This window comes from Oncorhynchus keta, chromosome 4 (assembly GCF_023373465.1).
Source record: "Oncorhynchus keta strain PuntledgeMale-10-30-2019 chromosome 4, Oket_V2, whole genome shotgun sequence".
Lineage (NCBI taxonomy): Eukaryota > Metazoa > Chordata > Actinopteri > Salmoniformes > Salmonidae > Oncorhynchus > Oncorhynchus keta.
Genome location: NC_068424.1, coordinates 64,969,477 through 64,987,494, shown reverse-complemented (window position 1 = coordinate 64,987,494; position 18,018 = coordinate 64,969,477). Strand labels below are relative to the sequence as shown.

Here is an 18,018-nt window from a genome sequence, read left to right as displayed (position 1 = left end):
CCTCATCCTCAGCCCTAACTAACCAACCCCAACCCCATCCTCAGGCCTATCTAACCATCCCCAACCCCATCCTCAGCCCCATCTAACCATCCCCAATCCCATCCTCAGGCCTATCTAACCATCCCCAACCCCATCCTCAGGCCTATCTAACCATCCCCAACCCCATCCTAGGCCCTAACTAACCAACCCCAACCCCATCCTCAGCCCTAACTAATCAGCCCCAACCCCATCCTCAGCCCTAACTAACCAGCCCCATCTTCAGCCCTAACCAGCCTCAACCCCATCCTCAGCCCTAACCAGCCCCAAACCCTTCCTTAGCCCAAACTAACCAATCCCATCCTTAGGCCTAACTAACCAATCCCATCCTTAGCCCTATCTAACCAGCCCCAACCCCATCCCCAGCCCTATCTAACTATCCCCGACCCCATCCTCAGGCCTATCTAACCAGCCCCAACCCCATTCTCAGGCCTATCTAACCATCCCAAACCCCATCCTCAGGCCTATCAAACCATCCCCAACCCCTTCCTCAGCCCTATCTAACCATCCCCAACCCCATCCCCAGGCCTATCTAACCATCCCCAACCCCATCCTCAGGCCTATCTAACCAACCCAAACCCCATCCTCAGCCCTAACTAATCAACCCCAACCCCATCCTCAGGCCTATCTAACCATCCCCAACTCCATCCTCAGCCCTAACTAACCAGCCCCAACCCCATCCTCAGCACTATCTAACCATCCCCAACCCCATCCTCAGCCCTAACTAACCAGCCCCAACCCAATACTCAACCCTATCTAACCAGCCCCAACCCCATCCTCAGCCCTATCTTACCAGCCCCATCCTCAACCCTATATAACCAGCCCCATCCACATCATCAGCCCTATCTAACCAGCCCCAACCCCATCCTCAGCCCTAACTAACCAGCCCCAACCCCTTCCTCAGCCCTAACTAACCAGCCCCAACCCCTTCCTCAGCCCAACTAACCAGCCCCAACCCTTCCTCAGCCCTATCTAACCAGCCCCAACCCCTTCATCAGCCCTATCTCACCAGCCCCAACCCCTTCCTCAGCCCAATCTAACCATCCCCAACCCCCTCCTCAGCCCTATCTAACCAGCCCAACCCCATCCTCAACCCCCCCATCATAAACCCTAGCCCCAACCCCATCCTCAGCCCTATCTAACCCCAACCCCATCCTCAGCCCTATCTAACCCTCCCCAACCCCATCCTCAGCCCTAACTAACCATCCCCAACCCCATCCTCAGCCCTAACTAACCAGCCCCAACCCCATCCTCAGCACTATCTAACCATCCCCAACCCCATCCTCAGCCCTAACTAACCAGCCCCAACCCAATACTCAAATCTATCTAACCAGCCCCAACCCCATCCTCAGCCCTATCTTACCAGCCCCATCCTCAACCCTATATAACCAGCCCCATCCACATCATCAGCCCTATCTAACCAGCCCCAACCCCATCCTCAGCCCTAACTAACCAGCCCCAACCCCTTACTCAGCCCTAACTAACCAGCCCCAACCCCTTCCTCAGCCCTAACTAACCAGCCCCAACCCTTCCTCAGCCCTATCTAACCATCCCCAACCCCTTCATCAGCCCTATCTCACCAGCCCCAACCCCTTCCTCAGCCCAATCTAACCATCCCCAACCCCTTCCTCAGCCCTATCTAACCGGCCCCAACCCCATCCTCAGCCCTATCTAACCAGCCCCAACCCCATCCTCAGCCCTATCTAACCATCCCCAACCCCATCCTCAGCCCTAACTAACCAGCCCCAACCCCATCCTCAGCACTATCTAACCATCCCAAACCCCATCCTCAGCCCTATCTAACCAGTCCCAACCCCTTCCTCAGCCCTAACTAACCGGCCCCAACCCCATCCTCAGTCCCGCTCTGAAGATGGTGCCAATAGACATGGTCACCTGGTTCCTGGCTCCTAAGCGACTATGCAGTATGTATTTTGTGTGTGTGTGTGGTATATCTCACATTATTAGCTCAGAATGTTTTTTTCATTATTACATACAGCCAGAAATATATTTTGGATATTGGAGCAGAGGTAACTCACCAGCATTTTGACCATAAATATGACTTTCCTGAATTGTATCCTTTGTTCGTACCCCCCAAGACTATTCCACTTATCCCAGAGGCTGCTTCAAGACGCCGCAGGAGAGGAGGTATTCGGAGTAGACTTCTAGTCCCACTCAGGAGGCGGGCACACCATCCACCACTTCTGAGTATATTACTCGCTTATGTTCAGTCTCTAGACAATAAAATAGACGAACTCAAGGCGATTTTTCCACAAGAATTTCTTGTGGAAGCGAAATGCTTGCTAAATATTTGTATGCAACCAATAAAATGTGATTTGATTTGATTTAAATGTAAAGTGGAACCGGGTTCTAAATTAAAAGACATACAGGGTTCTAGAGGTAAAGACAAACAGGATTCTAAAGATATAGTGGAACATGGTTCTTAAGTTGAAGACAAACAATATTCTGAAGGTAAAGTGGAACAGGGTTTTAAAGTTAAAGACAAACAGGATTCTGAAGGTAAAGTGGAACAGGGTTCTAAAGTTAAAGACAAACAGGATTCTCAAGGTAGAGTGGAACAGGGTTCTAAAGATAGTAGAACAAAATTGTAGAGGTAAAGACAAACAGGATTCTAAAGGTATAGTGGAATAGAGTAAACAGGATTATAAATGTAAAGTGGAACAGGATTCTAAAGGTAAAATGGAACAAGACAACAAAGTTAATATTGAATATCTTTTTGAAGGTAAAGTGGAACAGAGTCATATGTAGATGATGTACAGGAGAGCAGAGTTTTAAAGGTAATGTGGACAGTGACATTTTATCATTTGATTTTCTCTCTACTTTGAGAGGTGTCATCCTGTGACAGCGCACACACTGAACACACACAGTGCAGTGAAGACACACACTGAAGACACACAGTGAACACACACAGTGAAGACAGATACTGAACACACACTGAACACACATAGTGAAGGAAGACACATACCATGAAAACACATACAACATGTGCTTAAGGGGTAGCGACTCCAGACTGTGTTCTGTTTATTGAAGGAACCTGGATTCCCAAAGCACCACAAAACAAAGAACTTTGGTTTTAGTTTAGGCTGAAATTGATTCTTCCCAAATCTGACAAGTGAGTTTTCTTTGAAAAAGTCCCGAGACAGAAACTTTTCCCCAGGAGGAGGTATTAAAGGAGCGATCCCAGTAAGTGTTTTTCTCTGAGCGAGACAGTCTAAGGACAGTCTGAAGGTCACAGGAGACCTCAAAACACAAATATGAAGTGCATATCTTCATCTTAAAAGACACTTTTGGGGAGACTGGGGTTGGTTGTCTCATGGGTTGGTTGTCACAGTGTTAATTACTCCCAAACATAATTGGCCTCCGAGTGGCGCAGCGGTCTAAGGTAGTGTTGCGGCGTCACTACAACAGGATGTCCCATAGGGCGGTGCACAATTAGCCCAGCTTCAGTCGGGTTAGGATAGGGTTTGGCCGAGGGGGGGCTTTACATGGCTCATCGCGCTCTAGTGACTCCTTGTGGCTGGCCAGGTGCCTGCAAGCTGACTCCGGTCGTCAGTTGAACAGTGTTTCCTCCGACACATTGGTACAGCTAGCTTCCGGGTTAAGCGAGAAGGTCTTAAGAAGCGCAGCTTGGCGGGTCATGTTTTGGAGGATTTATGACTCGACCTTCGCCTTTCCTAAGCCCATTGTGGAGATGCAGAGATGAGACAAGGTAGTAATCACAAAATTGGGGAGATTTCTTTTTTAAATTAGTAAATTCTTTGAAAGAACTCATCCAACGGTCAATTCATGTCAGCATGCCAAAACATTGAGGTGTGTGTATATACAGTGGGGCAAAAAAGTATTTAGTCAGCCACCAATTGTGAAAGTTCTCCCACTTAAAAAGATGAGAGAGGCCTGTAATTTTCATCATAGGTACACTTCAACAATGACAGACAAAATGAGGGGAAAAAATCCTGACATTTAATCCTAGTAAAAATTCCCTGTCTTAAATCAGTTAGTATCACCACTTTATTTTAAGAATGTGAAATGTCAGAATAATAGAAGAGAGCTTTTATTACTTTCATCACATTCCCAGTGGGTCAGAAGTTTACATACACTAAATTAGTATTTGGTAGCATTGCTTTTAATTTGATTTTAACTTGGGTCAAATGTGTCGGGTAGCCTTCCACAATAAGATGGGTGAATTTTGATCCATTCCTCCTGACAGAGCTGGTGTAACGGAGTCATGTTTGTTGGCCTCCTTGCTCATACACGGCGGCAGGGTAGCCTAGTGGTTAGAGTGTTGGACTAGAGGGTTGGACTTCTGCCCCTGAACAGGCAGTTAACCCACTGTTCCTAGTGGGGGGTTGTCACATGTAATGTGGGGTTAGTTGTCACTTTCAACTCCATTTAAAACTTTGCCTGCCATTATACAATAAAACCCAAGCTCTTTTGTGCTTGTGCTACAGTATAAAGAGCTCCTCACCGAGCACGGATGTCACTTCAACGTCTAGTTTTGATTCACATTTGTTTGAGTTGTCAACTAACGTGAATTCATTGTGAAATCAACACAAAAAGAGGAAATTTGATATTCACGTTAATTCAACATCCATACATACATTGTGTTTTTGGGTTGAAATTACCATGGAAACAATGTTGATTCAACCAGTTTTTGCCCAGTGGGTCCGTTCATTGCCTCTCTCACACACACATTTGGTTTTGCTGTCACACACGCACACACACACACATTTTGGTTTTGCTGTCACACACGCACACACACACACACACATTTGGTTTTGCTGTCACACACGCACACACACACACACACACACACACACACACACACACACACACACACACACACACACACACACACACACACACACACACACACACACACACACACACACACACACACACACACACACACACAAATGTACTTAAAATGTCATGTTATTCTCACGGCATAAAGTGCTGAATTTTCATAGAAATATCGTTCGATCAAAGACAGGCAATGTCTAAGACTTTATGTTGTACTGCCCTAACAAGCAAAAGAGCAGTAACTGCACAGTTGGTCAAAAATGAGTTATTTACACTTGATACATGAAATACATGCTTTATCATCTGGACAAATGTCCTGTCCACTGTGTTGTGTTTTGGAGAAAATGGGGGGATGATGTTTGCAGTAACTGGAAAATGTTAGTGAAACCTGTTGCTTCTGCTTGCTGAGGATAAACTGAGCCACCGGTTCCTCTATGGTAATCTCTGTACGCTCGGGTTGAGAGACAGGGAGGTTCTAGTCAGAAAACGACTTATCTAGGCAACAAAATAAACATAACAAAATAATGGAGGTTTTACTCAGTCCTTCTCAGGTTCTGCTCCGTGTCTGTCTCTCGGTCTTCCCCCACAGTATGCCACGGTGCACCCTTTATGTGTCCTGCATGGCTGGTTGGCACACTCCACTAATTACCTGTACTTGGGCGATCATCGTCATGGTGCCCAGCCTGTGAACGCCCAGCAGAGTGAGCCAACGTCACGGCATGTACCTCCCCCCTATCATCAACCCCCCCGGGTACACCTCCCGGGATACCACAAGCTTAACACTATGTAAAGGTTAGCATTAAACATATGTGGTGTATGACATGATGACATGATGCATAGCCTGGCTGACATGAACACAAAGACACCGAGGCAGTCAGGTAATTAACTGGACGTGACCCCAAAAGAAGGAGGGGATGAGTGGAAAAAATAAAAGAAAAATGAGAGGAGAGACGGAGGGGGCATCAAACCTGCAGCCTGGCATGTTTTACACACCACAGTGTCTTGTTTTTGCAGAGGTCACTCCTCCTATTACAGATGGAGGCTCTGTCTTCACAGTCACTCCTCCTATTACAGATGGAGGCTCTGTCTTCACAGAGGTCACTCCTCTTATTACAGATGGAGGCTCTGTCTTCACAGAGGTCACTCCTCCTATTACAGATGAGGCTCTGTCTTCACAGAGGTCACTCCTCCTATTATAGATGGAGCCTCCCTCCCTCCCTCCCTCTCTCTCGCTCTCATCCTCTCTCTCTCTCGCTCTCTCTCCCCTTCTCTCAACCCCCTCGCTTTGTCTCTCATCCTCTCTCACCCCATCTCCCTTTCTGTCTCCCTCCTTCTCTCCATCTCTCTTCCCCCTCCCCATCCAACCCCCCTCGCTCTTCTCTCGATTCAATTACATTTCAATTTAAGGGGCTTTATTGGCATGTGAAACAATGTTTACATTGCCAAAGCAAGTGAACTAGATAATAAACAAAAGTAAAATAAACAAAAAATGTACAGTAATCACTACACTCACAAGCCTCTCTTTCCCCTTCCCTCCCCATATCTCTCTCTTCCCCTATCTCCCTCTCTCTCTCGCTTTCTCTCTCCCTCCATCTCCCTCTCTTTTCCCCCACGCCCTGTCTCCCTCCCTCCCTCCCCCATCTCTCTCTCTCCCCCTCTTTATCTCTTTCTCCACCTTCTCTCCCTCTCCACCTCTCTCTATTCCCCCTTCCCTCTCCCTCTCTCGCTCTTTCTTTCTCTCTGAGGAGATGTGAACGTAGATCAGTTTCTCCCTCTATATCCAGTGAGTCTCACACAAGCAACAGTGTCAAACAATCCATTCCTGAGCGGCTTTTTAGCTGTCTGGTGCTATCCATGTGTGTCTGCGAGGTGTGTGTTTGTGTTTGGGTGGGGGTGGGTGGGTGGGCGTGCATATGTGCATGTGTGTATCTGTTTAGAATGTGTGTGTACTCATAACACCTACTGCTAGGCTGGAGAGTTTATAAGCTGTCAGAATTGTAATGTGGAGACGATAAGGCCCCGCAGAACTTCCCTGGGCCAGATCAGTTACACAGAGACCTTGACACCTTTTCATTCCCTTGCATTTTAGACCAGATCACTGGAGTCAGTATTGACATTTACAATGCAGGAGAGAGGAAGAGAATGCTTATGGCTGCATAAATGAACTGTGAGGAGAGAGATGAACCCTGAGCTGGTTTCAGTTATAGTCAGCACTCAGGTAATAGAGAAGGTAGCACTGCGACTGCACCAGTGAAGGTAGTAAATTACCTTTTAATGGCATCAGACCAAAGCTCTGCATCTCTCCTCGTGCTCCTAGACCTTAGTGCTGCTTTTGATTCCATCGATCACCACATTCTTTTGGAGAGATTGGAAACCCAAATTGGTCTACATGGACAAGTTCTGGCCTGGTTTAGATCTTATCTGTCAGAAAGATATCAGTTTGTCTCTGTTGAGGGTTTGTCTTCTGACTAATCAACTGTACATTTCGGTGATCCTCAAGGTTCCGTTTTAGGACCACTATTTTTTTCACTATATATTTGACCTCTTGGTGATGTCATTCGGAAACATAATGTTAACTTTCACTGCTATGGGGACGATGACAGCTGTACATTTCAATGAAACATGGTGAAGCCCCAAAATTGCCCTCCCTGGAAGCTTATGTTTCAGACATAAAGAAGTGGATTGAGGCATTCTTTTTTACATTTAAACTCGTACAAAACAGAGATGCTAGTTCTAGGTCTCAAGAAACAAAGAGATCTTCTGTTGGATCTGACAATTAATCAAGATGGCTGTACAGTCATCACAAATAAAACTGTGAAGGACCTCGGTGTTACTCTGTTTTGACAAACATATCAAGAATATTTCAAGGATGGCTTTTTTCCATCTTCTTAACATTGCAAAGATCTGAAACTTTCTGTCCAAAAATGATGTAGAAAAATGTATCCATGCTTTTGTCACTTCTAGAACCGACTACTGCAATGCTCTACTTTCCGGCTACCGGATAAAGTACTAAATAAACTTCAGTTAGTGCTAAACACGACTGCTAGAATCTTGACTAGAACCCCAAAATGTGATCAAATTACTCCAGTGCTAGCCTCTCTACACTGGCTTCCTGTTAAGGCTAGGGCTGATTTCAAGGTTTTACTGCTAACCTACAAAGCATTACTAAAAGCATTACTAAAATTCCAAGATGGCATTGCAGTAGGACATGTGTATTTGTCTTTGTCTTGTTCCCGTGTCTTATAAATAGCCAGTCTTTTTCATATATAGCTTAGTCTCACTTTCTATCTACGAACTAAATATACTTTCCTGCAACCCACCTCACCCAATGTGGTACGGATCTGCTATTTTTATTCCTTATAACTGAAACTTCCATCAGGAGCTAGCCAGCTCACTAGCGACTAGTCTTTGTTAGCCACGGCTAGCGGCCTTCACCTTTTTCCCGGTCATCAGCCAGCCTTAGCTCGGACAACACCTGCCAGTCTGCACAGCTCGATATCAACCCAGAGCATGTCGGACTGCTTCTCTCTACCATATCACTGGATTCCTGCTGCTCTGGATCATTACACCGGATCATCACAGCTATCTAGCTGCAAACAAGTGGCTACTGTTAGCTAACGCCTCTGTCCCCAAGCAAGCACCAGCTAGCCTTGAGCTAGCCTCGAGCTAGGACCATATACCAACTAATTCTAGGGTTACAATAACTCCTATGCCAATTGGCCTGGACCCATTATTGTTGACACGGAGCCCCGCCGATACATCATGACTGGACTGCCGACGTGATCGCCCGATGGGTCTCAACAGGCTATTCTGTTACGATGTCGCCGAAGAACCATCTACTAGCCCCGGTCCGCTAGCTTTTCTGAACGCTGTGTCCCCCGCTCACCTAGTGTAGTAGTCACTACCGAACGGCACCCTGACTCACCTATTGCTGCTATTTTGACCCTATGATCACTCTGCTACAAAGCTGATGCCCCCTGGACTGTTTCAATAACACGGTACCTCATTTTGTTTACCTGTCGGCCCCAGCCTCGATCTCAGGTCCTGTATGTACCTAACTGACCCGCTCTGCACATTCATCGCCATTTACCCATTGTTGTCTTAGCTCTCCTGATCAACACTTGTGATTGCTTTTTGCCCCTCTCTAATGTCAATATGTCTTGTCTACCGCTGTCTTGGCTAGTTATTGTTTTATTTTGCTGTTGAGCCCCGAATCCCACTTAAAATGCCTTAGTTATTTTGTCCCACCCCACACACATGCAGAGACCTCACCTGGCTTAACTGGTGCCTCCAGAGACGAAACCTCTCTCATTGTCACTAAACGCCTAGGTTTACCGACACTGTACTTACATCCTACCATACCCTTGTCTGTACATTATGCCTTGAATCTATTCCACCACGCCCAGAAATCTGCTCCTTGTCACGCCTTGGTCTTAGTATTTTGTGTTTTCGTTAATTATTTGGTCAGGCCAGGGTGTGACATGGGTTTATTTTGTTGTATTTCTTATTGGGGTTTTGTAGTTATTGGGATTGCGGCTGAGTAGGGGTGTTGTATAGGCTTGGCTGCCTGAGGCGGTTCTCAATCAGAGTCAAGTGATTCTCGTTGTCTCTGATTGGGAACCGTATTTAGGTAGCCTGGGTTTCACTTTGTATTTCGTGGGTGATTGTTCCTGTCTCTGTGTAGTTTCACCAGATAGGCTGTAATTAGGTTTTCACGTTCCGTTTGTTGTTTTGTATTTGTATAGTTATTTAATGTATCGCGATTGTTTCATTAAAGACATGAGTAACCACCACGCTGCATTTCGGTCCGACTCTCTTTCTACAAACGAAGAACGCAATTACACTCCTTTTATTCTCTGTCCCCAATGCATTAGACGACCAGTTCTTATAGCCTTCAGCCGTACCCATATCCTAGTCCTCCTCTGTTCTTCTGGTGATGTAGAGGTTAACCCAGGCCCTGTAGCCCTCAGTTCCACTCCTATTCCCCAGCCGCTATCATTTGTTGACTTCGGTAACCGTAAAAGCCTTGGTTTCATGCATGTTAACATCAGAAGCCTCCTCCCTAAGTTTGTTTTATTCACTGCTTAAGCACACTCTGCCAACCCTGATGTCCTAGCCATGTCTGAATCCTGGCTTAGGAAGGCCACCAAAAATTCTGACATTTCCATCCGCAACTACAACATTTTCTACCAAGATAGAACTGCCTAAGGGTGTGGAGTTAGCCTGCAGAGTTATGTCATGCTATCCAGGTCTGTGCCCAAACAGATTGAGCATCTTCTTTTAAAAATCCACCTTTCCAGAAATAAGTCTCTCACTGTTGCCGCTTGTTATAGACCCCCTCTGCCCCCAGCTGTGCCCTGGACACCATATGTGAATTGATTTCCCCCCAACTATCTTCAGAGTTTGTACAGTTAGGTGACCTAAACTGGGATATGTTTAGCACCCTGGCCATCCTACAATCTAAGCTAGATGCCCCCCATCTCACACAAATTATCATGGAATCTACCAGGTACAACCCTAAATCCATAAACACGGGCACCCTCATAGATATCAGCCTGCCCTCTAAATACACCTCTGCTGTCTTCAACCAGGATCTCAGCGATCACTGCCTCCTTGCCTGGTTCCGTAATGGTCCCGCGGTCAAATGAACACCCCTCATCACTATCAAACACTCCCTAAAACACTTCAGCAAGCAGGCCTTTCTAATCGAACTGGCCCGGGTATCCTGGAAGGATATTGACCTCATTCCGTCAGTAGAGGATGCCTGGTTAATCTTTAAAAGTGCTTTCCTCACCATCTTAAATAAGCATGCCCCATTCAGAAAATGTACAACTAAGAACAGATATAGCCCTTGGTTCACTCCAGGGTTGACTGCCCTTGACCATCTATGAACGTTTGAACATCTTGGCCATGTTCTTTTATGATCTCCACCCGGCACAACCAGAAGAGGACTGGCCACCCCTCAGAGCCTGGTTCCTCTCTAGGCTTCTTCTTAGGTTCTGGCTTTTCTAGGGAGTTTTTTCTAGCCACTGTTTTTCTGCATTGCTTGCTGTTTGGGGTTTTAGGCTGTCTTTCTGCACATATAATATAATAATAATATATGCCATTTAGCAGACGCTTTTATCCAAAGCGACTTACAGTCATGTGTGCATACATTCTACGTATGGGTGGTCCCGGGAATCGAACCCACTACCCTGGCGTTACAAGCGCCATGCTCTACCAACTGAGCTATAGAAGGACCACCACATCACTTTATAAATACATTTGATTGAAGGTAGACGGGGGAAGGGTTCATTCATATTTGTCATGTCAGTTAAAATGTTTAGAGTATAGGACCACACCAAATGTTGATCTGCCGTTGTCAGCTGTTTGTTTGGCGCACTGTTTTTTTTAGAAACCATGGACGTCTGACTGACAACAAATAAAAGGCACTATTCTACATGTTACAGCCTGTACTCTGATCATACCAGCAAATGCTATTGGTGTGTTCCTGCCTTAAGAATGTGTTAAATGCAACAGTAAGGTTGTTGTACTTCCTGGGTAAGTGATCTCATAGAGAATGGATATAACGACTTAGTGGTTAGGCAGGTATATTCCTTGTCTAGTAGAGGTAAATAGACCTACTGGGGTACGAGGTAAATAGACCTCCTGGGGTACGAGGTAAATAGACCTCCTGGGGTATGAGGTAAATAGACCTCCTGGGGTACGAGGTAAATAGACCTCATGGGGTACGAGGTAAATAGACCTCCTGGGGTACAAGGTAAATAGACTTATTGGTGTTGGGGGGGTGCAGCTCTTGCAGTGAATGTGTTAAATGCAACAGTAAGGTTGTTGTACTTCCTGGGTAAGTGATCTCATGGAGAATGGATATAACAGCTTAGAAGTTAGGCAGGTATATTCCTTGTCTAGTAGAGGTAAATAGACTTACTTGGGTAAGAGGTAAATAGACTTACTGGGGTTGGGGGGGAAGAGGGTGCAGCTCTTGCAGTGAATGATTTCCTTGACGATGGGCAGATCAAGAGGGAGGGGGGGTGGGGGCACCATGCCGAGGCCGGGCATCATGGGGTTCATGGGACCGATGCCTGTCATCATGCCAAGGCCTTGGTCAAAATCTAGATGAAGCACACAACACACACATATAAAAACAACATTGCCACTCACACCAGTTCAGCACATGTTGCCATTTTCATGTTTAGTTTGACATTGTGTTTCTCCATGAACACTTTGCGGAGGTTTCTGTCAACAACGGTGACCCACAGCCAGTCTATAAATAACTGAATACATGCTCTGATGAATGGACAATGGCAAAGGAGGGGATAGCTACCGTTTTACAGGCTCCTAACCAACTTTGCTATCTTTGTTTTTTCGCATTTTTTGCAACGTATTTAGTACATAATGTTGCTGCTACTGTCTCTTATGACTGAAAAGAGCTTCTGTACATCAGAACAGCGATTACTCACCTCGAACAGGACAGAGATGTTTCTTAAATGAGTCTGACGCAACGGATATACTGCTTTCCTGAGACCAGGACCCCATCCCTGTCATTCGTGTGAAAATAAGACAGAAAGACAGGGGGCGGGACGGATGTCTGGGTGCCTTGTGAGAATTCTTTGGTGAGTGAGTAAACCACTACCCTTGGCATTATTGGCCAATGTGCAATCATTGGAAAACAAACTGGACGATCTACGATTAAGAATATCCTACCAACGGGACATTAAAAACTGTAATATCTTATGTTTCACTGACACGGACTATATAGAGCTGGCTCGCTTCTCCGTTTTTCAGCAGGACAGAGCAGCTACGTTATTTGTCAAAAACTGCTGGTGCGCGATGCCTAATATTAAAGAAGTCACTAGGTATTGCTCATCTGAGGTAGAATACCTCATGAAAAGCTGTAGACCACACTATCTACTAAGAGAGGTCACATCTATATTATTCGTAGCCGTCTATTTACCACCACAAACCGATGCTGGCACTAAGTCCGCACTCAACGAGCTGTATAAGGCCATAAGCAAACAAGAAAATGCTCATCCAGAAGCGGCGCTCCTAATGTCCAGGGACTTTAATGCAGGGAAACCTAAATATGCTTTACCTAATTTCTACCAGCATGTCACATGTGCAACCAGATTTTTAAAAATCTAGAACACCTTTACTCCACACACAGAGACTCATACAAAGCTCTCCCTCACCCTCCGTTTGACAAATCCGACCATAATTCTATCCTTTTGATTCCGGCTAACAAGCAAAAACTAAAGCAGGAAGTACCAGTGACTCACTCAATACAGAAGTGGTCAGATAACGCAGATTCTACACTACAGGACTGTATTGCTAGCACAGACTGGAATATGTTCCAGGATTTATCCAATGGCATTGAAGAGTATACCACCTCAGTCAACAGCTTAATCAATAAGTGCACTGACGATGTCGTCCCCACAGTGACCGTACGTACATACATTACCCAACCAGAAGCTATGGATTACAGGCAACATCCTCATCGAGCTAAAGGGTAGAGCTTCCACTTTCAAGGAGCGGAACACTAATCCGGACATTTATAAGACATCCTGCTATGCCCACAGACAAACCATCAAACAGGCAAAGCGTCAATACAGGACTAAGATTGAATTGTACTACACCGGCTCTGATGCTCTTCAGATATGGCAGGGCTTGAAAACTATTACGGACTACAAAGGGAAAGCCAGCCACAACCTGCCCAGTGACGCGAGCCTGCCAGACGACATAAATGTATTTTATGCTCACTTTGAGGCAAGAAACACTGAAGCATGCATGAGAACACCAGCTGTTCCGGACGACTGTGTGATCACGCTCTCATGTGGTAAGGGTAGGCAACAACATATCTGCCATGCTGATCCTCAACACTGGGGCCCCTCAGGGGTGCATGCTTAGTCTCTTCCTGTACTCCCTGTTCACCCACGACTGCGTGTCCAAGCACAACTCCAACACCATCATTAGGTTTGCTGACGACACAACAGTTTCGACACAACAGCCTGATCACCGACAACAATGAGACAGCCTATAGGGAGATCAGAGACCTGGCAGTGTGGTGCCAATAACAATAACCACTTTCTCAATGTGAGCAAGACAAAGGAGCTGATTGTGGACTATAGGAAAAGGAGGGCTGAACAGGCCCCCATTAACATTGGTGGGACTGAAGTGGAGCGAGAATTCCAAGTTCCTTGGTGTCCACATTACCAACAAACTATCATGGTCCAAACACACCAAGACAGTTGTGAAGAGGGTACGACAACACCTTTTCCCCCTCAGGAGACTGAAAAGATTTGTCATGGGTCCCCAGATCCTCAAAAACATCTACAGCTGCACCATCAAGAGCATCCTGACTGGTTACATTACCCCCTGGTATGGCAACTGCTCAGCATCTGACCATAAGGCACTACAGAGGGTAGTACGTACTGCCCAGTACATCCCTGGGGCCAAGCTTCCTGACATCCAGGACCTATATACTAGGCAGTGTCAGAGGAAGGCCCAAAAAATGATCAAAGTCACCCAAGTCATAGACTGTTCTCTCTGCTACCGCATGGCAAGCAGTACTGGAGCACCGAGTCTAGGACCAAAAGGTTCCTTAACAGCTTCTACCCCCAAGTCATAAGACTGCTGAATAACTCAACTAATCAAATGGCCACCCAGACTACTTACATCCCCTTTTTGTTTTTACACTGCTGCTACTCGCTGTTTATTATCTACATAGTCACTTTACAAATTACCTCGATTAACCTGTACCCCCACACTCGGTACCAGTACCCCCTGTATATAGCCTCGTCATTGTTATGTACATTTCTTGTGTTACCTTGTGATAGTTTTTTCACTTTTGTTTAGTTTATTTATTTTATTAACTCTATTTCTTAAACTGCATTGTTGGTTTAGGGCTTGATAGGAACAAACAAACATCCTACATGTTTAAAGTGGAGCTACATGAGCTTCTCTTGACTCTCCTCTCTGCTACTGTTTGTCTGACCTTTGATCTTCCTGTCTGTAGTCAAAGAGAGAGAGAGAGAGAGAGAGAGAGAGAGAGAGAGAGAGAGAGAGAGAGAGAGAGAGAGAGAGAGAGAGAGAAATAGAGAGAGAGAGAAGACCAGGAAACACAGGACATTTCACAAGTATTGATGTAGACTACAGCTGGGTGCACTCATACACACATGCGTCTGCCCACCCACCTGCCTGTTAATGACCTAATTTCTGGTATTCATGTTGAAAGTGATAAGAGGGACCATGTTGCCTGGTTGATGATGACTCCTGCCCAGCGAGGTGGAGGAGAGGTGAAATGATGGCAGGAGGAGAGATAGAGGGAGGGAGGTACAGCGGACACAGTGTCTACTGAATGCCAGTCTAAGTGGCAGCTCTGGTCTCAGGGCTGGGTGAGAGGCCCACCACAGAGCTCTCTGATGGGCCTCAGACAGGGTCATAGCGGGATTCAGCTCTGGTCTCAGGGCTGGGTCGAGGCCCACCACGGAGCTCTCTGATTGACCTCAGACAGTATAATAGTGGGGTTCAGCTCTGGTCTCAGGACTGGGTGAGAGACCCACCACGGATGGGCCTCAGATAGGGCCTCAGATAGGGTAATAGTGGCTCTTGTCTCAGGGCTGGGTGAGAGGCCCACTAGGGAGCTCTTTGGTGGGCATCAGACAGGGTAATAGTGGGGTTCAGCCCTGGGTTGGGAAGAGAGGCCCATGGCAGAGCTCTGGTTGGAGAGAGAGGCCCACGCCAGAGCTCTGTCATTGGCCCCTATGCGGCAGATGAGCTGATTCATAACTGCCACTACCCTGAACTGAGGAAATGAGCACACTGCTGATGAATTATGTAAAACACTCCTGGCTGCCACACATATTATGAGCACAGAGAATAATTTTCACTCTTGGTAAATAAAAGATTTCTGCACCATATTTATTCATGAACATGACAGATGATAGGAGCCAAACCAGGCTCCGGGTGCACATCAAGAAAAGATCTGGTTTGATCAAGACCAGCCTGTTTCCATTTCACTGCTGAATTTTTCTTTCTCCTTCTAGTCTGTGTGTGTGTGTGTGTGTGTGTGTGTGTGTGTGTGTGTGTGTGTGTGTGTGTGTGTGTGTGTGTGTGTGTGTGTGTGTGTGTGTGTGTGTGTGTGTGTGTGTGTGTGTGTGTGTGTGTGTGTGTGTGTGTGTGTGTGTGTGTGTGTGTGTGTGTGTGTGTGTGTGTGTGTGTGTGTGTGCGTGTGCGCTTCCATTCAGAGCCAGTGGGCATAGGAGGTGTGAAGTAGAGCGATGCATGATAACAGAGATTATTTACACTCTGTTTCTTCTCAGGGATTTTAAGATAAACACACACCATCTTCAGTGTGAAACAGGCCTCTTCCAGCCAGAGGTAAAACTGTCTGGAGACAGAGACAGAGCAGGAGTCTCCTGAACAGAAACATCAGCGGAGGACTCTGTCTTCTCTCCAGACACACAAGGTGTCTCTCTCTCCCCCCTATCTCTCCCTCTTCCCTCTCCCACTGGCTCCATCTCTTTCTCTTCATCTCTCTTTCTCCAGTCACATGATAGATCATCACACAGCCTCTGCCTGCAGTCCCAGAGATATGAAGAGTCACCCAAACACACACACACCCTTCCCATGGATACACAAACACACGCAAGCATTCACACACACACACACACAGTCAGAGAAGAGCACACGCACACACACACACACACACACACACACACACACACACACACACACACACACACACACACACACACACACACACACACACACACACACACACACACACACACACACACACACACACACACACACACACACACACACACACACAGTCCTGTATCTCCATGTTAACCATTCAGCTTCCCAGAGGTTTGTTGAAGGTAATTACATTTCATGCTGCCTATCAATAAAATGTCCAGCCAGGAATAAAACATTTGGCATTTCACTGTAGATACCTCCTGGCTGTCAACATATCACATCCATCATCCCTCTCTTTCCTCCTCTTCTCTTCCCTTCCCTTCCCTTCCTCCCCTCCCTCTGTTTTCCAGGGTAAATGTCCCCCCCAGCAGAGTGGGTGCTAGGTGGAAAGAGGGCTGGGTGGAGGATGGTGTGGGATGGCTGGGGGGAGGGAGGGCTGGGTGAAGGGAGGGATGGGTAAATGGAGGGTGGAAGGGAGGGCTGGATGAAGTGAGTGAGGGATGGGTAAAGGGGAGTGTGGGAGGGCTGGGGGGAGGGAGTGCTGGGTAAAGGGGAGTGTGGGAGAGCTGGGGGGAGGGAGGGCTGGGTAGAGGGAGGGCTGGGTAAAGGGAGGGAGGGCTGGGTATAGAGAGGGTGGGAGGCCTGGGGGAGGGAGGGCATGGGTGGAGGAAGGGCTGCGTGGAGGGTAGAGGGAGGGCTGGATGGAGGGAGGGAGGGTAACACAGTGAACTACTGTGAGGCATGCTAGGTAATATTCTCTAATGAGGCGAGCAGGCAAAGCCCTCTAGAACACGACCAGAGGCTCCAGTCTCAATGTGCTGCCAGACATCTCCTTCTCTTCATAATATACAATATAGATTCAGCCGCAGACAGATTTTTTTCTTGAGAGGATGGTCACGGGGACGGAACAGGCAGGGTCTGCTGGTAGCCTAGCGGGTTAAGAGCACAGGGCCAGTAAATGAAAGGACACTGGTTCGAGCCGACTTGGTGAAAAATCTGTAGATGTGCGCTTGAGCAAGGCACTTAACCTTAGTTGCTAATGTAAGTAGCTCTGCATAAGAGCGTCTACTAAGTTACTAAAATGTAAGCATAATTACAAATTATTTCTATACTGCAAATTGACTGCAAGAAGCCCAAACAGATTGACTAAAATCAAAACTTGCTTAAATATGTATACGATCACGTGTCTCTCTATTATGTGTGGGAATACTTGGGAACAGATTTCATAAATTAAAATCACTTGGAGCTGATATCCTGTTGTTTTTACAGTCTATTACACTGTGTGCACAATTATTAGGCAAATTGCATTCCTCAGGATTCATTTTATTGTTGAACAAACACAATGCTCTCAGTCAATCCAAAATGTTATTCATCCTCAAACCTAAATGTTTAACAAAGGAAAAGTGAGCTTTGTCTTTCTCAGGGGAATACATAAGTGTGCACAATTATTAGGCAACTAATAGTGTG

At 46.4% G+C, this 18,018-nt stretch overlaps 1 protein-coding gene across 2 annotated transcripts in view; it reads right to left on the bottom strand.

The window, feature by feature from the left end:
- Nucleotides 1-18,018, bottom strand: part of LOC118371090 (ecto-NOX disulfide-thiol exchanger 2-like) — a 364,051-nt gene that overhangs the window by 106,178 nt on the left and 239,855 nt on the right. For both annotated transcript variants that reach the window (XM_052512575.1, XM_052512577.1), the window contains one exon: nucleotides 11,808-11,966. In XM_052512575.1, the coding sequence (XP_052368535.1) occupies nucleotides 11,808-11,966 (159 nt within the window). The remainder of the gene's footprint in view (nucleotides 1-11,807; nucleotides 11,967-18,018) is intronic.